General features: G+C 39.2%; 3 protein-coding genes across 10 annotated transcripts; 1 reads left to right on the top strand and 2 right to left on the bottom strand.

Moving 5' to 3' along the window:
• The first annotated feature begins 984 nt into the window (after positions 1-984).
• Positions 985-4,490, top strand: Ref(2)p (refractory to sigma P). Of its 3 annotated transcripts, none has more exons than XM_071786252.1 (4): positions 985-1,368; positions 2,197-2,634; positions 2,692-3,344; positions 3,760-4,490. In XM_071786252.1, the coding sequence occupies exons 1-4, from the start codon at positions 1,179-1,181 to the stop codon at positions 4,012-4,014; spliced, it is 1,536 nt and encodes a 511-aa protein (XP_071642353.1). In that variant the 5' UTR covers positions 985-1,178; the 3' UTR covers positions 4,015-4,490. The 3 variants fall into 3 exon arrangements, with proteins under 3 accessions (XP_071642353.1, XP_071642352.1, XP_071642354.1); XM_071786253.1 differs by having other exon boundaries at positions 987-1,368; positions 2,713-3,344; XM_071786251.1 differs by having other exon boundaries at positions 2,197-3,344.
• Positions 4,191-6,974, bottom strand: Mrps29 (mitochondrial ribosomal protein S29). Its single transcript, XM_071786254.1, has 6 exons — positions 6,810-6,974; positions 6,035-6,364; positions 5,581-5,673; positions 5,359-5,495; positions 4,950-5,297; positions 4,191-4,869 (listed from the first exon to the last, which is right to left on the bottom strand). The coding sequence occupies exons 1-6, from the start codon at positions 6,823-6,825 to the stop codon at positions 4,633-4,635; spliced, it is 1,161 nt and encodes a 386-aa protein (XP_071642355.1). The 5' UTR covers positions 6,826-6,974; the 3' UTR covers positions 4,191-4,632.
• Positions 6,975-7,279: 305 nt separating this feature from the next.
• On the bottom strand, positions 7,280-16,172 carry LOC139817932 (tetratricopeptide repeat protein 39B). 6 transcript variants are annotated; one of them, XM_071786244.1, is made up of 13 exons: positions 15,920-16,172; positions 12,289-12,331; positions 12,168-12,216; positions 11,852-11,904; positions 11,731-11,759; positions 11,272-11,452; positions 11,009-11,141; positions 10,409-10,541; positions 10,240-10,339; positions 10,086-10,151; positions 8,983-9,704; positions 8,205-8,438; positions 7,280-8,123 (listed from the first exon to the last, which is right to left on the bottom strand). In XM_071786244.1, the coding sequence occupies exons 4-13, from the start codon at positions 11,876-11,878 to the stop codon at positions 7,928-7,930; spliced, it is 1,821 nt and encodes a 606-aa protein (XP_071642345.1). In that variant the 5' UTR covers positions 11,879-11,904; positions 12,168-12,216; positions 12,289-12,331; positions 15,920-16,172; the 3' UTR covers positions 7,280-7,927. The 6 variants fall into 6 exon arrangements, with proteins under 6 accessions (XP_071642345.1, XP_071642342.1, XP_071642346.1 ...); XM_071786241.1 differs by lacking the exon at positions 12,289-12,331 and having other exon boundaries at positions 12,168-12,258; XM_071786245.1 differs by lacking the exon at positions 12,289-12,331 and having other exon boundaries at positions 12,205-12,258.
• Between the last annotated feature and the right edge of the window lie 3,449 nt (positions 16,173-19,621).

Genomic DNA, 19,621 nt, shown 5'->3' with positions numbered 1-19,621 from the left:
GTATGCGGCTATGTCGCAATGTTTCTGGACCGTTCCGCGCCTATCCGGCGAAGCTATCGATCCGCTCCACAGCGAAAAACATATGTGTAGAAATGCGTAATATTATATATATAATGAGAATGAGATAAGAAATATGCGATAAAATTTAACGAAATTGAGAAACGAAATGCATTGAGAAATAAGAGAGGGCCGCAGTTATAATAAAGAATTGTGTATGTATATGTTGGATATATATAGTTATTTATAATACATAAATTGTAAAAAGTCTATTTTTTAATATATTCTGTTTAATATATTTTTTAAATACCAGTTTGAAATTACGCATGTCATTTATTAATCATTTTACAGTAAATTTTAAATGCAAAACTGAATTTTCGAGAATCAATAACGCGTAAAAATCACCGTCGAAATCCACGTCAGGAATAAATCAAGTCGATTGTTTTACGCATTATTCTCGCATCGCGGAAAACGTTCCTGCAACTTATCATAAACAATTAACAATCTAGTGCAACAATCTAGTGCAATATTTAATTTTAACACTCCAGCTAGTTTAATAAAAAAAAAAGAAGGTGAAAATCATATTATGCCCAATGATGCAACTACGTAGCGCAACGACGCTATCACCTCATTCACCTCCAATCGTGAATCATCGTGCAACGATAGTCACGTGGTTTACCATCTGTCAAAATAGGCAGACTCACTCAGAAATGGCGGCGCGTGCGCCGACTTCCGCCGTTCAAATTCATCCAACAAGAAAGACCCTTTCCCGTCCCGAAATCGTCATCTTTCCGAGCGAAACCCCTTCCCACCGACGTGTCCGAATCTCACCATAAAATCGTGAAGAAGAAACGAAAGAAACGACAAGGAGCAACGGCGGAAGGATCGAGAACAGCGCGCGACGCCGGAGTCGCCGGAAGTGACTGGCGGCGCCTAGAGAGTGTCGACGTGACGGACGTTCGGTGGATTATCGATCGTGTATAAAAGCGAGCGGCCGCGGCGTCGTCCCGACAAACGACGCGCGACTCTCGACGCAACTGCATCAGTGAGGAAGACGAGGAAAACGGGGAAAAGCGATATATACGTATATCGAGGATATATATTTGGGATACTTCGAGACGTTTCTTCCGTAGTCTCCTCTCCACGTTTCAACGTACGCCGAACCGAACCGACGCGACGATATGGCCAGGCAGATTAACAGGCAGGCGAAGCTGAGCTTCAAGGTGTACCTGGAGGACCCGTGGACCTGCACGGAAGTGCGCAGATTCGGCGTCGACGCCGACGTCGCGACGAATTTCGTCTACCTGCGCGAGAAGCTGCAGACCATCTTCCCGGATCTGCGGGGCAAGAACTTCACCGTCAACTGGAAAGGTGAGGTTCTTTGTGTTCTCCTTTTTTCTCTCTCTCTCTCTTTCTCGAAGGCGGCGAACGCAACGGCGAGGTTGTTGATCTGACGTCAGCAATCAACGTCGTTTATCAGTAGCCTTGTATCACTTTAATGTTCTGCGCTGTGCGTTATCTTCCGCGAGCTGACGACATATTTGATGTCAGCAAAAGCAAATTGAATTCAGAACTGCGTATAAGTACCTACTCGTGCCCAGCTTTTTGTGTAGTTTCCCTTTTTTTTTTATTCGTAGGTACCCTGAGGACAAAGATATCTGTGTATACACCTTTTTATCATTAAGGCTGCGTTTGGAAACGTCACCGAGTGTACACGAGTATACTCCCTTCTCTTTCTATCTCAGTGAGTTAGGAGAAGGGAGTATACCCGTGTCTACCCGTGTGACGTTTCTGAACGCAGCCTAACAGTTCAATTATTCAAGAAGCAAAAACTGTTACAGCAATGTATAAATGTATAATGTTAAATTGTTGAATCTTTAATCTGAAACTTGAGACCCTGAAATTTAATGTAAAATGTTTTGTAGTATCTAAATATAATGTATCCTTTCGTTTTTCCTGTTTACTGTGCAGATCGAGTGTAAGAGGCACTGAAAACAAATTTTGATATATTAATTCTTGCACAGCGAACCTTTATAAATTTATATTTTCAGCGTAACCTTATAATATGAAGAAGTAAAGTTACTATGATTTATGACACGGTCAATGTTCTTTGTGTATTAAACAGAAGTCACAGCTGTTAGTGTGCTGGGTGATCGCAACTAACTATACAACTTGTCTTTTGTTAATTGTTACTAATAGATAATGAACACGAGACCATTACCATATCCACCAACGAGGAATTGGAGATCGCGATACACGAGATGGATAGGCACAACATCTACAAGCTGTATATCTCGCTGCGAGCAGAGCGAGACCCGATAGATATGTTGAACATGGAAACGCTGCATCCCGGCGTAGTATGTGACGTGTGTGACAAGAATATACGTGGCTTCCGCTTCAAGTGCATGCAATGTCCGGATTACGACTTGTGCACCAGCTGCATGACGGCGGGCAATCATCCGGAGCATTACATGGTCCGTATGACGCAGCCGATCGAGTGGACGAGCTATCACGGCCGCCGCTTCGCTCACCACATGCGCAAGTTCGTGAAGAAGGCGGCGCAGCACTGCAAAGAGGACGAGCGTAGGTGTCCGCACAGGAGCAAGCGAAGCAGCTGTCCCATGTTCGGCACTGATGGTAAATTTGGACCTTTTGATCCGTCTATAATAAATTCACTGGAGAATTTCGTAATAGACATTTGTGCCGGTCCATCAGACGAGAGCCAGGAGCAGAAGCGGACTAAGGAGCAACAGAGGGAACCGTCCGCCGAGGCTGCGACCGAGGCGACGGAGGATCCGCAGCGGGAAGCGACCAGGCACTCTTTCTCACAGCTGTTGAAGATCGTCGAGGACAACATCTCCAACATCTCGCAGTTCCTGGATCCGCTCGGCATCAACGTCACCGTGATGGCCGAAAACGATTCCGCCAAGAACAAGCCCGCGAGCAGCGCTCAGACGAAGGCCAGCACGCAAAAACCCGAGACCCGCGCATCTACGTCTTCGGAGGACTCGTCTAAGAAGACCTTCCCCGGCGAAGGAAAGAAACTGCGCGACGATCCTGTAAGTACCGCAGCTACTCCTTCGACGGATAATGTATCGTCACAAAAGGATGCAGCGGCAACAGCAGCAGCGGCAGCAACAGTAGCAGCAGCAGCGGCAGCAACGGCGGCGGTAGCAGCAGCATCAGCACCGGCACCGGCACCAGCACCAGCACCAGCACCAGCAGCAACATCTACTGAACAAGCGGCCGAAGCCGAGGAATGGACGATGATACAACGCGAAAGCCCCAATATTAGTCGCACCTCGTCCATTTCCTCCTCCACGAACGGAAGTAGTACGCCTAAACAGGTACGTTCCGCATATATGCAAAATAAACAGTAGTTGACTAGAACATGCAGAATTAATAAAATATTAAAAGGTTTCATGATATTTAAAATACATATAATAAATGTTACTTTCCAGACATAATCGCACAATATTAGAGAATTAAGATATATAATTAAGAAATATAATAATTTAACATATACATGGTGTTATAAAAAGAGGATTCAGGATTTGAAGGATTGATAGAACCCCATTTGTAAATTATTCGCTTTACCAACACCGAAAATTAATTTCTAATTCTAATAGAACTGATTTTTTCGACCTACTCAGCTCAATAGATACTATCATTAGTACTTGGTACCAATAATAGTATCATAAGTCTTGAATCTTATTTATTGCGTGTGTACGTATCACGTATTCAGAATACCTCATTATACAGGCTACTACACCATCAGCACCCATGGGAGAGCCAGAAAAAACACCGTCAAACTCGAGAATCTACCCACCCTTACCTGAAGAAGTAAGAAACGAGTTTTATCATCCAAATCCCAAGATCCAACGCGCCGTAGAAGCGATGATGGCGATGGGATTCTCCAATGAGGGCTCATGGCTCACCCATCTGTTGGTTGCGCAAAACGGTAACATTGACAAGGCGCTGGATGTAATACATCCGGTACGGATGCCCCATCATTAGGGGGGATGGGGCCAAACTTTAGTTAACGATAGCTTACGTATAAACGGCAACAAAAAAAAACAGTTAACAGTTAATAGTCTATACTTTCAATAGTTGGTATGATAGTTTATAATTATCATTTGTTAGATATTATTATGTCTTTTTTGTGTTGAATTTATTTTACACATATGATTTCGTTTTTAAATATGAGCAACGCATAACTTTAATTCTTATAACAGATCATTAACAATATTTCTTTATATACGTATTGCTAAATTTATGTTGTACACGAACCTGATATTATTTTACGATATTACGATATTATTTTAAAAAAATGTATCCTCATATTGTTCGTGCGATGTATGGTTGTATCCATATTCTTAGTATTTTATTCTTAATCTTAACATAAAGGACACTAAAATATTCTTTGGTGACTGGATTATTATGTATTACTGTATTCTATATGTTAATAAAATATCCATGATATTGAAAATAAATGTTTTTTTTTTAACTTCAAAGAAATGTTCCTATTAATACAGATAAAATGAGTCTAAAAAAATGATTAGAAATAACCTTTATGAAGACTAAAGAGGTACTAAGAGCTTTAAAAATTTTATTATAAATATCAATGTTCAACTTTTACAAGAATTTACATCGCTCCATTAAGCCCAACGGATTTTTATTAGTAATTAATTCTAATTCTCTCTGACCATTGGGTGTTAAGTTTCTGATCCATTTGCGATCCTTGTAATACTCTATCATGCTGTCAAATTCCGCGATGTTATAGTCTTCGACTAAAACTGGCAAGAAGGGATCCAGATGCTCGAAGCCTTCTTTGCCAAGCAAATATCTGGGAAGATGGGATTCCCGTCGGTCCTGAAAACAAAAAAGTAATCTGTTGAATTTTATTTAGATAAAGAAACGTTTAATTATGCAATACAAGTTATGGTACGTACCTTATTTGCCTTTTCGTCTACTGACAGTACTATTGCACCGTTACACCAATCGTCTTTCGTTATATCGAAGAATGGTACCGCCAACGAGACTTGCTTGGGCAGAACCATCACCTTATTGTCGTCGTGGATGTTCGTGTGACTCGATGTGAACGCGTTGAATCCGTCTATCATGACCAACGTCTTGCACTTGCCTGCAGTGCTGGCGAGTTTTAGTTCCTTTATCAGCGCGTCCGCTACGCCACAGGCGTACTTCATGCGACTTATACCAAAGTCGATGAGCTCTGGGATGGGAGTACCTTGCGCAGTCATTTCGCGTTGATTCCATACATAATCCTTGGATACTTTGAGCTGCAAAACGAGCGCCCGTTAGATACAGCCGGCGAAGTAATGTCTCGCGGGATGCACGTACATCTAATTGTGAAAGTAACTTCGAGTTTTGAGATTTGAACTGTTTCAACCACATCCCGGCATCGATTGGCAGATCCATGCAACCTGGAGATAATACCGAAGTCGCGACCTCTTTAAAGTCCTTGAACCAACGAGCAGCTGAAGAATAAACGGCAGTTAGTACAAGTACAAGTACAACGCTGAAAGATGATGTATCTATCATTTACATAAAAATATAACATACCCCAATATACATGAACAAGTATATATTTCTCCATGAGGGCATAGTGTAGTATGTGACTCAATGTAATACTTTTTCCTGTTCCGTATTTCCCGTCTATTTAATATCGTTAAGGCTTTTTCATTTTTATTATTGTTAATGCTCTTTTAATATAAAATATAACGCAAATTGTAAGACCAATCCATTAGCGACAAAAAATGAGGAGATTGAAAAGAACTCTTACGATTTTGCAATGTAAAAAACATTGAAATAATTACGCAACTTTTTTTTGTATCGTATAGATTACATATATATGTTTTTAATATGACAATATAATTTACGAATTTAACACATTAGACTCTATGGCCTGGTAACTTGATATTATCTTTGGAATTTGATTCGAAACGAGCCTCTTTACCTAAGTTTAATTTTAATATAAAAAAATAAGCGCTTTTCTTTTCTGTTTCCAAAAGGATACATAATACATATTTATTGACGGGCCTCGTTAGGTCGGCTTGACTGAGGTAAGACATAATTTCGATCGCAGGTTGCCTGATCAATAAAGCACACTCCTGAAAAGTGGTGACTTGCTTTGCAAATGTTTGAGGTAACCCGCCGTACTGAAAGAGTTGTTGGTGTACGTCTGTCGGCACGGTATATAATCTGGCAATGTGATCCGTATTGTGATTCACTGGATTGTTCTCTGTCGTGCGGAACGCGCATACTTGAGTCGCCTGCTCATCCTTCACCTTGACAGCCGTGCCGAATTTCCTGCCGTACGTTTTGTGTATTCCCCTCAGGAGCGAATCTGCAATCATTATGTTCGCTAAACCTTTGCCTTCTCCTTAGAGCGACTCTGATCACAAACTCGGATAAAATTAATCTGTAATTAGTTCAGCAAAATTCTTAACTACATGAGCAATTCATTGTCCCTAATCTAATTTATTCTCGTGTCAGACAGCAACAAATCAATAATTGGATCCATTAATAAAATACTACATTACAGACATTACTTGACCAATTAATCACCAATTAATTAGTCAACTCGAGTTTGGTCAAAGTTAATGACGAACGTCATCTTGCAAGTTTTATTGTTGCTGTCATTAGTTGCACAGAATCGTGATTGTATAAATAAAATTTGCAAGAGGTAAGACAAGTCACAGTGATCACAGGCGTATACTCCAGACTACTCCAGAGCATTGTCGAATGGTTTAGCACTGACAAATTAAACGCCGTTGTAAGTGAAATCTTACATGAACGTAAAGACATTGTGCTGCCTTTCTTCTTTCAGAACGAAGCACGTTTGACTGCAATTATCCCGAGTCTTCTTCGAAATTGCACGTTCAATAATGCACCGTCCCACACCGTGTATGCGAATTTGACATAACCTATGTTTTGAGTTACTTTGGTCGGTAAGAGGGATAAAGTGCTGCTGCTAGGTGGAATTCCTAGGAAACACATTTTTGTATGTGTAGTATTTATACGTATATGGAGAGTATATACACATGATGTGTATATTTTATGTATATGTATTAATTAAAATCTATATATATCATATAGCCTTTAAAACTGTTTGTATTATATATTATTATAATGTATATTTTTTTATAGTTTAAATTTATCTTACACAATTTAATGTTCTTATATCAAACCTAATTATTTAATTCTCATTTTATAAAATAGATGAAATACAATTTTATATATAAAAAATTGCTCGGAGGGGTAACATTACTCTGAATTCATTTTATTATTTCGTTCACGCAATTCCCGACCGCGTTTACGTATTTACAGCCTCGTAACATGATTATTTATTAACACTCTTTCGTCGTAATTACAATAGACAATCACAGATCACATTGGAACCTCGCCGATCTTCCGTAAAAGAAATAATTTATGTAGATAATAATCCATTATATTTATATTAGATAATTAGTCGCAACAAAATATATGCCCAATCCTTGTGTAAAGTTTCGCAAGATTCTTATATTATATTTTTATTTCTCCCGCGTAAGATATTAATTTATATATTTAACATTATAGTCGCTACAAAATATAATTTTTATATATTACTATCGCGTCGTTCTTCTCTCGTGGAAGAAAATAATTTATACAATTATAATATATCAAACGCTCTAAGAAATGTGCCCAACCTTCGAAAGAGATCTCTGATAACATCCTCGGACTTTACGGAGAACGAAACCAAACGAAAGTTACACGCAAGGCCATTCGATGTTAGACAGAAGTTGTAAAACGATCGCTCGGTTCGTTTTCGCAAAAATAGTCCTCGTCAATACGTACAGCACGTTATTTAGGAAGGTATAAAAGAACCTATGTAAGGATAAGTAGATCTCCGACATGCTTTGCGATGCTTCTATGTCTTAATCTCGTCGGCACTTGGACCCGCAATAATAACGCTATTATTGGCAACAATAGGCGTTTCCAGCCGATGATCATTCTCGTGCTTCTTTATCGTATGATTATTAGTCTTCTTGCCGGTCAAAATCATCAGATCCGAGTGTATTCTGAAGTGCAATCTAGATTCCAGTAAATAGCCCGTATAGTTTTTCCTGGAATTTGAACACAGTTAATTTTTCCAACGTAAAAAACCAACAATATTAAATATAGCATAATGTAAGATCCAAACTAACTTGGCGTCTTCCAAAAAGCTTATAGCCAGCTGAGTGTCGCCCTGATCTTGTGCCAATAACGCTAATTCCACGGTAGCATAAGGAAGTAAGTACGTGTCCTCTTTGATAGATTTTTCCAATTGTAAAACGCCTCGCAGACACTCCTCCGCCAATAAAGGATGCTGCATTTGCCGTAGACAGGCGCCCTTCAGTAGCAACAGGAGCGCTTCGTTGTCTACGTGATAATCGCTTTTCCTGCACAGTACATCACATATTTATTACTTATAACTTATAATAAAAGAACAAATTATATCTATAATTACAAAATAATAACACGAATGTGCTTGCTGTATTTTGCATTTTTATTTAATCGTGAGATTGCCAAATCTGTCAAAAATAAATTTTGCAAAATACCTACTATATATATATATAAATTTCATCGACAAAATGCTACAAAAATATAACAGAATTTGTTAATAAAATATGATGGCAGATTGTCTGCAGAATTCTGCATTGATGCAGAAACCTGCTGGCAGATTATGTCGATAGACTCTGTCGAGTACAAAATTAATACAACGTAGTTCATGTTAATATGTTACAATATTCCACTTGAATCTGCTGGCAAATTGTTAACATTTTATCTACTGGGTCACTTCTTTTAATCTTATCGCTCATTCTGTATGCCTAATTAACATTAATCTTTATCGATTTTTTTTCGTTTCAAGATTTGTACAATCATATATATTTTATAATACACACTTATGCTGAAATAACAATTAGAATTATCGGAGAAACTTACGAGGCTGCTTTAAGTTCCCTTTCCTCTTCTTCTATCTTCTTGAATATATTTAATATCAAATCCTGTCGCTTGCCTATTATCCTGAACATGTTCCACACGTACATAAGCTCAAACACGGGCACGACTAGGTTCTTCTTTTGTGCAAAATAACGCTCCGTCTTCTTGATCATGAACTTCTCCAACGGCAGCGACTTGCCGGCGATGCGCTGCTTATAAACCGGTGCCTCCATCATCAGGCTGTCGACTCGCTGTTTCTCCGCGCTCCAGGTCGACGGTTTCTGCATAAGCAGGATCGCGGCCTTCTGGTACAGGTAGATAGTGCGCGACCAGTTGGATTCTTCCGCCAGCATCGTGGCGTACGTATCCGCCTTGCTCCACTGCTGCATCGAGCAGTGCGCCCACATCAATTCCCAATAACAGAGAATACCGAACTGCGGCCAAACATTCTGACTTTTCCACGACTTTATATACCAGTCTATGCACTCTTCGAAGTTGGCCCGCGTGAGTTCCAGCCTTCCCTTGAAGAACAGAAACCACACACTGTTCGGATAGACGCTCAGTTCCTGCTCCAACACCTGCTCGCACCAGTCCAGATCGCCGTCCGAGTGGCTCAGTATGAAGGAGATTATCAAATTGTAGGTCAGTAGAGACAACACGCAAAGGACGTGTCGCAGGCCTTTCCTATCGTTGCAGCCCTCTCTCAATTCCATTAGACCGTATTCCTAACAATTAAGTTGATAAATAAAATTTAACTTCAACAATATATTCTTAACAAGAGTAATTATTTGACCAAACTGTTATATATTCTTAGTAACTAATAGCGCTGATAAAGGATGGCTATGAGAGTCAGACGCAGTTATCAGTGCGTAAAAGATCCAATTCACTGATTTATTCACAGTGTATATATTTGAACGTCTTTCACCGATGCACCGATAACTGCGTCTGACTCTCATAGCCATCCTTTATCAGTTTTATTTAATTTCGAGAGTCCAATATTTATTTTTTGATTAAATAATAGCGATAATATTTTTAATAAATTAAACTTTAGCAATAATATATTCTTCGTGAGTAATATATGCTCATAGGATCATAATCTTAATCACCTTATCGCCGGAAAATCCGATAAACTCTAATAATTTAATGACACGTGCCGGTAGCAACGAGATCATCTGGAACAAAGTACGATTTCATAAGTATATACGATAAGATAATAGTTGTCGAGATGAAAATATATATACATATAAAATATATGCATACCAAATTGAATGTGCCGATGCCCATGTGAACGCCGCCTTCGAAATGCACTTTGTGATTATCGTCTTTCCACTTCCGGTTTTTCAAGATCGTCATGCATTCCCTGCAAGAGACAATAGTTGTGAATTGTTGGCGAAATCACGAATCGACGAGTCCGTTGTGGCTTATTTACTTGTACGACAGAAAACAGGTACGAATTTTCAGTCCTGCCTTGACAAAGCTGATCAAAGTCTCGTCCTCCACAAACGTGAGCATCGATTTTAAGAGGAGCGACTCGGCATAACAGAGCTCCGCATGCACTTCCTCTGCAAGATTAATCCTCGGTCATTCCTTTCATGCACTATGCACTTTACGTAAAAGCTATTTGGTTACATCTGGATTAATCAGTCACTGTAAAATTGTATCTGGCAAAATGCCTCGGCAACAATTTCTATTAATGTTAATGTAGCAAAAGATTTACAGTAGCACAGATTATGTTAATACCGTAAATTATTAAAGTTTATCAACAAGAAGACTAACTGTACGTGTTATACAGAATGTAACAGAAGCTTGCCATTAATTATTGTCACTCTCTCACAAAGTCTGGGATACTCTAAATATTTGTTGATAAATCTCTCTATAAAAATTCCTCTAATTAAAGGAGCTTGAATTCACTTGTTATTGAAATCGATGTTATATAATAAATTTGACGTCACTTTTGTTAGGTAATATTCGTTAGATACGCAACGAACAGATATTGCATGCCACTTTACACGTATACGCAATACATTACCGATCGTGTAAGCGTCGTAGTTAATCTTCTTGACCATTTTCCCGATGTTTTGCGTAATGGTGGTGTGCTTTCGGTGTTTGGAGCACAAGTTTATACACTGCTTCAACATCATCGACGCCTTCTCGATGTGTTCCTGCACATGACAAAATTGCACATGACAAAATTGTTAAAGAATTAGCTAATCTAATGCGATTACTAGGGTGGACGAATACAAAAAAATATTTGAAACATAACGGAAGAAACATAATGAACAATCGGAATACTTGTTCGAATGTAAACATCGCCTCTAGGTACGCGAACACGCTAGCCCCCAGAGAATGGTACAGGCTACTGTCCGCCCATGGCTCCATGATTTTTCTCGCCTCGTCGAAGTCGTTGTTGAAGAAACAGTGAATCGCCCTTTTCGACTCCATTATCGCTGTATCCAAATCCATAGACGCGAGTCTGAGACAAGATTTTTCCTCTTAAGAGGTTTGCAACGTAAAAAAAAAAAGTTGACATAAAATAATGTCCAAACAATTACGATACGCAATAAAAGTTAATTTTAAGTTAAGAGGTAATCTTTCTTTCTAGACAAGATTAAAGAAAAAAAATGTGCTTTGAGACACAAAATAATAGGTCAGGAAAAGAGCTGATTCTGACGCAAGTAATTTTTTTTCTCGGATAAGAGCAGAGAAAAAGCTTTGACGTAAAATAACAGGTAAACAATATATAATACGTACTGTGGTAATGATTCCTGAGCATCTTGAAACTGAAATGCAAAAAGATTGAAACATATCAAATACAGAATGCGGACGTTTAAGTGCAAAAAAACATAATAAATTAGCTTCATAAATTATCTACCTCGTCATCGGCTTCAACGTCCGACATCTTTTAGCTGGTGTTAGGAAACCGTTCTGCAAAGATAATGTAATTTTGCAAAATTAATTTTCTCTTATAATTCAGTATTATATATATTTAAATTTATATTTCTATAATCCATGTTAAACTATATATTAAAAATTATCGTGCTTGTTATATAACCGTTAAATTATTTGTTATACTATTTTAAAACGTATTACAGTAACGTATTCTGGTCTTATCAAGAGAAACGAGAAAAAAAAGAGCTGGTATAAAAAAAATATTACATTTAGAAAGTTACAAATCGATTTTTAATTACATTTAGAAAGTCACGAAGTTAATAATCCAAGTAGTACCGTGGACACCTCCTGCAGAAAAATAATTTCCGGTTTTATCAACTCGACTCGGATCTGTGGACAACGATAATACAATCAACTAACTGATAACGCAAAACGTCCAAGGTGAGGTAATGTCTGCTTATGCCTGGAAATATTTAAAATAATATTTAAAAAAATATGGAGAACTTTTCACGCGAGAGTGACGCTTTTATGGCATTCAAGGAAACGCCGTCGCAAAATGCCGCCTTGATCTAATGAACGGTGCTAAGATGTAAAAGTGACATTATCCGGTAATCGGCGAGCAGTAACGGATATAATTATACGGATGATTATAGATGATAAGGGAAACGGGCACAAAGAAACGTTGCTTCTGCGTTACACAACATCGCGGGGTATTTGCGCAAAATAAAACGTAGCCCTTGTCTCGCAATACTCTTATTCCAAAGACACTTTTAGTTTCAAATTCGTCTTCTATTCGCCGCGGTATTTTCAAGGTGAATATTTAATAAATATATAAAATAGCGCTCTGTCGTATATATGGCATCCGTTTGATTTGCATTCGTTGCAACGGGAATTATCGTTGCACTAAACTACCAAAGGGACCGTCACGGACGAAAGTTCGTTTAAATTCCAGCGCGTAATAAACAATTTAACTTTCTTATCCCCCGCGCCGCTCCCTCCCCGGGTTCCGTTCACCAATTTCACTCCGCGGCAGCTGGGAAGCCCCGCGAGCGTTTAGGGGAGCAAGAAACGGTCGCGAGGACAGAAGCGGTAACAAAGTGCGGCAAAAGAGAAAAGGGGACCATTAATTTTTCCTCTTTACAAAATTTCCTAAAAGCGTCGCGGCTCCTCGAGAGCGACGAGCAGGAGACAAAGACGAACGACACTTCACCTACGATGCAAATTTGTCTCCTACACTGTAAAAAATTTTGTAAAATTACAACTATTATAGTGGGTAATTTTGAGACCCACTAATAGTTGTAATTATACAATATAATGGTTGTAATTTTACAAAATTACAGTACGGAAGGAAAAAGTAATTTTGTATTACAATTACACAAATTAAAAATGTGTGGAAATCTACACTTATTATAGTGGGTCTCAAAATTACCTGTAATTTTACAAAATTTTTTTACAGTGTAATCTCCGAAAAGACGTGGCTTCTAAACGGAGGATCTTCTCCACCGCACCCTGGCGCGGCGAGGCCGGTCTCACCAGATCGTTTAAAGGAGTCGAAAGGGATGTCAGCGAGAAGACGGCTCGGAATCGCGACGAGCTCGGCGCCTCCGTGACGGTCGGCGAGGAGCGATTTCAAACCCTGCGCACGTGGAAAGTAGACTGCCACGAAGAAAGTATAGGCAGGCTAGACCTACATTTCCTAAACCCGCGCACGACGGAGAGGAGAGGCGAGAAGGAGGACGAGGTGGCGGAGGAGGAGGAAGAGGAGGAGGACGGAGAAAGCGCGCGCACTCGTGAATTTCGCGGACGTTCGCGGTCGCACGACGGCGAAGAGCCGTCCGCTAAAGAGGCTTCTTATCAAGGATTTGCGCGGCTGATACCAGACGGCGATCGCTTCCATGGCTTTATTCGTCTGATTAGATCGCGATAAGATCGCGTCTTCCTGCGAGATAACCCTGGTGGAAAAATCTTTCAGTTTTTTATATTATTAATCAGAATTTGTATAAAAATTTTCGGACTTTCTCAGAATGCTCAGAATTTTTCGGATTTTCTTATATTAATTGGAACATTTTTTGAGGAAAAACTCAGACAAAAATAAGAATAAAATATTTCAGATTTTCCCCGCCAACACAACTTTGTAGAAATCTGAATAAACATGAGAAAATCTGTGCAATTTGTCAGAATAAATTTTCATACATTATGGATACTAATAGGAATGAGGAAGTAGAAGTAATATATGTTGAATAGGAGATAGACAATTCGAACAAAGTATAATACAAGGATACAAGGATAGCGAGTCTAGTCATAAATAGATGTAATTAAGGTATGGATAAAAAATTGTAAACCAAGTCCTTTCTTGGCTGTAAACACTGAAGTAATAAATTCCATTCTATTCATACGTACACGGAGAGAATTTTATCTTAAAATTTACCCTGAAATCATGGTAGTTGTGGGACAACATGTACCACCAAGAATTTTATGCGAGCTATTCTGCTTAATATCCACGTACCATAATAAAAAATATTAATACCTATTACGTTAAAATATAAAATATGTTTGATTAATTTTACTAAAATATATGTAGGAAATTACAATAATTTTTCAAAATTTACCAATCTGCTTGGTAATTTTTATCACGTTGTTTGTAAAATGTCTTTTGTATATATTTTAAAAATTCCTTGGTTGCCAAGTTGTCCCAAGTTTATAGCGAATTTAAGAGCAAAATATCCCTTAATACTGTAAGTGATTATTTGGCTAGTGATTAATTACTTATTTTGAGTATTAAAAGTACTGTTTTTAATAATTTTAATACTCAAAATAAGTAATTAATTACTAGCCAAATAATCACTTACAGTATTAAATTTCTATAAAAGATAACAAAAAGTTCTCTCCGTGTACGGATACTGAACTATTCCGAAAGTCCTCATCCAATTATTTCTGAAAGTATCTGAGAAAATATATTTTTCCAGAATTTTTCACGAGTCCTAATTCTCGCAACATTTCTGAAAAAATATGAGAAATTTTTTCCACCAGGGCAGCGGGTCGACAGGTCGCGGAAAACTCTTCTCTTCTCACCTCCAGGACGGCGATTGCATTTTCTACGTACGTCACGCTGGAAATTAAAAGGCGACTCAAGATATGATTCGCTATTTAATTACGATTCAAGAAAGAAAGAAGGAGGGACGAAGAAACCTTTCGACTTCTTTCGCGTGCGTCATTCGCATTGTGAAGAAATAAGGATTAATCGAATCGTTAAAAGTGCAATAAAAATAAAGAAACAAGTTTTTCATTTACGCTTACGCTTAATCTTCGGGGGATGAAACGGGCAATTTTGCAGAAATTCTATTTCAGATAACTTTTGACATTATTTTCCTTCTACTTTGTTTACGTTCACGCGAGCTGACGACGACAAGCTGACAATTTTTGGCCGAGATTCTCGCGTTACGAGAAGCCGATTCGAATGCCGGTTTCACGGAGAAGCGTGAATAAAACGTTCCGTTTATTATGACTTATTTATGATAACAACAAAACGCGTTAACCTTTTGAATAGATACAATTTATTTTCGACACTATCCTGTATCATACAACTCCGAAATCCGGCGTGTGTGCGGTGTGCGGTTCGAGCGAAACAAATATTTTGCCGAGAAGCAGATAACTGCGGGCGGCGCGTCAAAACGACGATAAGCTCGACGACGCCGACGCGACGCGTCGAACTTAAACGTTTCCGAAATTAATTAATTATCTCACGCCGCGAATGACACAGTTTCCCTTCGTTCCTCGATTCTCGCGACTCATTCTCGTAACGGTACGCGGGCGCGACACGCATAATCACGGCGGGGTCGATCTCCATCAATAATTCATCCGAAAATAGAGCACGGTGCGTGCGTGGTATGCCTGCCTGCTTGCCTTGTCTCGTTAAATAACGGCGAGAGCCCCCGCGCGCGCGTCAAGCGATAGGGCGCGCGGATGGACGCGAAAATCGATCGTCGCCGGGAAACGGAAACGGGGTAGACCGGCGAGTGTGGAGCAAGTATATAGGGCTGTGTGTGTGTACCGTCCTGGCCTTCCGTCGCCGTCCCGCGTCATCCGCGGATCAGATATCCGATATGCGGGCGCGATGGATGATCACGTGGGTGAGCCGGGTCCGCTTTTCCCGCGGTGCGCGCCGCGCTCGAAAAACGCGACGGGACGCGGCGATTCAGGCCGCCGCCGAGCCGCGTGAAGCCAACCGATTGCCGAACAGCGTCGAGAGGAACAGCGCCGACGTACCGTCGACGAGCGCGTCGCGTGCACCACTGACCTGGCGGCCGACGGCGACGGGACCGTCGGCGACGGCGACGGCGGTGGCGGCACACGTGACCGCCCGCGGATGACAGGCGCCCAGGATCGTAGCAAAGACGACGGCCCACGGCCGGATTAGATCGGAGAAAAATATATGCCTTTCAGGTCTTTTTAAATTAATAGAGAGGGAACTGATCTTCGTTCTCGATTATAGGCTTCGATTCCCCGCTTTCATTCCCCGACGTTTTTTTCCTTCGATCCTGGACACGCATCGACGCTTCGACTAATGGATAATTTGTTTAAATTACGTCCGTTGCTGAAGATGAAGAATATACATTGTAAAAGAAATAGAAAAATAGAATCAACGTTTAATGATCAAAGGCTTTGTAATTGAAGGAACGTCAGAGGTGCAAAGTTCGAGCTTTTAAGAAGAATTCGATTATTTATTATCCCTCCTCTTCGCAGAAATCTAATTTCGATACTGACAAGAAGTTAAATTAATCGGAGACTGACAAAACATTGCCTTCTTTAGATTTAAATATGTAAGCATAACATTATATCATATGTTACGACCCCATCTATTTTCATTTCTTTCCACGGTGATTTTCTGTCATCTATTATCGCAATGCGTTACAAGTGTCCTTTTTTTTTCATTTTCTGTTATCTATCATCGCACTGCGTCACAATTGTCCTTTTTTTTCAAGTGGTGTCTTATCTCACAATAAATTGCTTCGTATCGAGAGAAGAGTAGTATGAGGAATACATTGAGTGCAGAAAGCTGTGGAGATAACGACGTAAAATAATTTCCCCTAAGGCGATTAAGCCGAGATAGAACGTCAAACGGGACGAAAGTCGCGTCCTATTCTCGGACTCTGAGGAAAACAAAAGAGATAAATCAAGAAAGTGTTTTAAAAGTATACATAGAATCGGAAATACATATATGTACCTCCAAGTACACTTAAGAGTGACGAACAAATCTGTCGTCGAGTTTAAAATCAATACGCCTCGAGGATCAATCAATAACTCCGAGATTCCAACGGCCGAGAATGAAAACAGGTGTGCCCCCGCTGAACCTCTTGCGTGTGACGAATTTGCAAGTCGATGACGTGTCCGTAAAAAGAGAGAAAAAGTTGTTTCGTGGAAAACACAACAGATTTTCCTCACATTGTTTACTCGATGATCCTTGTGTAAAAGAAATAAAAGTTAAGCCTATATCGATCTAACAAGCAAGATTATAGACTATTAATAATTAGCAAAAGTATTGTGTTCGATCCAACTGGCAAATTTTATTGTTCACAATGTGTGTATTGTGAACAATAAAATGTGCCAGTTGGGTCGAACGCAATCCTTTTGCTATAATTATTAATTATTCACTGGCGACTCAAGTTCTCCGTTATAGAATAATAATTTAAGCGTTAGAAAAGAGGATTCGAACTAAAAGGCTGCAACGAGTCGCATTGAGGTCGTGCAATTTGGAATAAACGAGGATCAACGCAGAATTTCATAACGAGCTAATTGCATGATCGCCCGCGCGAATACGTCAAAGTATATAACTTAGTATACATCTCAATTATAAAGTATAATGCGACTTTTAATTACAGCCTTATCTCGAACGTGCGAATGTTCATTTCTTTAACATATCCTTCGTACTTTAATTGCGTGTGTATTATATAAATCCCGGGCGTTTTCCCGGCCGATTCCTGAATGTCGAGATAAAAATTCATCACTCGATATAGCTCATTCTCATTCATCTTACTTTTATTCCAGCCTTCCTCCACGTTCTTATTCCATGCGGTTTTTTATTCCGCCGTGAACAGGGCCTTCGAATCGCGGATACGCCGGCAATCTTCATCCTGCTGGGACGTAAATGTGCAGAAAAAAAATTAAATATTCTCGGTATAATACGTAATGCATATAATAAATGATACTAAACTGTTGCGCAACGCCTATACGTGTCGCAAATGACCAATACTATGCGCTTTGTTTCTGTGGAAATGATTCGTCAATATGTATCAAAGGAGCACTCGAGATCTGCAAGATATATTCCCAATCAGCAATTTGAAGTGTTGAAATTTGAGCTTCTACATAAGATTAGAGATAACATAAAATATTAGCTGGTAGAATCCAGTAGATTCGGGCAGATTCGTATCAGCTCTGTAATCCATTAGCATAATCGCGAAGTAAGAGGTATTTACCTCGTGAGCATAATGCTCAAATTCTACCGGCAGTATTTACCGATGTAATCTTTCTGACAGCAGATTTTGAATAGAAACCGGCCAGAATCTACCAGTTTGCAACTATCTAAACAGATTAATAATCTAAACAGATTAATTAATCTAAACAGATTAATAATCTAAACAGATTAATAATCTAAACAGGTTAATAATCTAAACAGATTAATTAAACTAAACAGATTAATAATCTAAACAGATTATAATAATCTAAACAGATTAATAATCTAAACAGATTAATAATCTAAACAGATTAATAATCTAAACAGATTAATTAATCTAAACAGATTAATAATCTAAACAGATTATAATAATCTAAACAGATTAATAATCTAAACAGATTAATAATCTAAACAGATTAATTAATCTAAACAGATTAATAATCTAAACAGATTAATAATCTAAACAGGTTAATAATCTAAACAGATTAATTAATCTAAACAGATTAATAATCTAAACAGATTAATAATCTAAACAAATTAATAATCTAAACAGATTAATTAATCTAAACAGATTAATTAATCTAAACAGATTAATAATCTAAACAGATTAATAATCTAAGCAGATTAATTAAGTGAAATGTATATCATATTGAAACCGTAGATTCTGCTCGGCCTCTGCCGTCGTATATATATTTCATATTGCATTTCTTGATTTCTAACAGATTCATAACATTCTTAATGCCCAGGTAACAGAACGTTCCAGCCCGTATTACAGCAATTGCAGCAATTACAGCAATTACATCAATATTACAGCAACATTCCAGGATTCCTGCAGCAATGTTGTAAGAGTCTCGATTCTCGCAATACAAACTGGAATTGCTGTAATATTAATAGAATAGTCTACGTTAGTTTCGTTAGATTCTATTACATTTGCGCGGGCAAATTCCGGCGAGAAAAAATCTGCTCCCTCAGATTTGGCCATTACGTTACATTATTTACGTTTTGAATCGAGTTCATTTGCTTGTCGGCACCGATGCAAACGCGAGAGAGATAAACAACGGGCTGACACGAGTCCGCGCGACGTGTCTTTTCTTAACAGTTTCCTCTCTTTCTCTCTCTCTGCCTCTCTCGCTTTCGGAGCCTTCTTCTCTTCTTCATATTTCTTGGCTCCTATCTCTTTTCAGAATGCAATACGCAATACGGCCACGCTTACGTCGCGGCTGACAAATCGCACGGGAAACGCGACGATGCGAGGAGAGACCGCGGCTCGCGGCGGTGGCGGCAGCGCTCGCGTGACGTGAC

This window comes from Temnothorax longispinosus, chromosome 8, assembly GCF_030848805.1.
Source record: "Temnothorax longispinosus isolate EJ_2023e chromosome 8, Tlon_JGU_v1, whole genome shotgun sequence".
NCBI lineage: Eukaryota > Metazoa > Arthropoda > Insecta > Hymenoptera > Formicidae > Temnothorax > Temnothorax longispinosus.
Note: the sequence above shows the minus strand (reverse complement) of the source record. Positions and strands in the feature narration are given on the sequence as shown.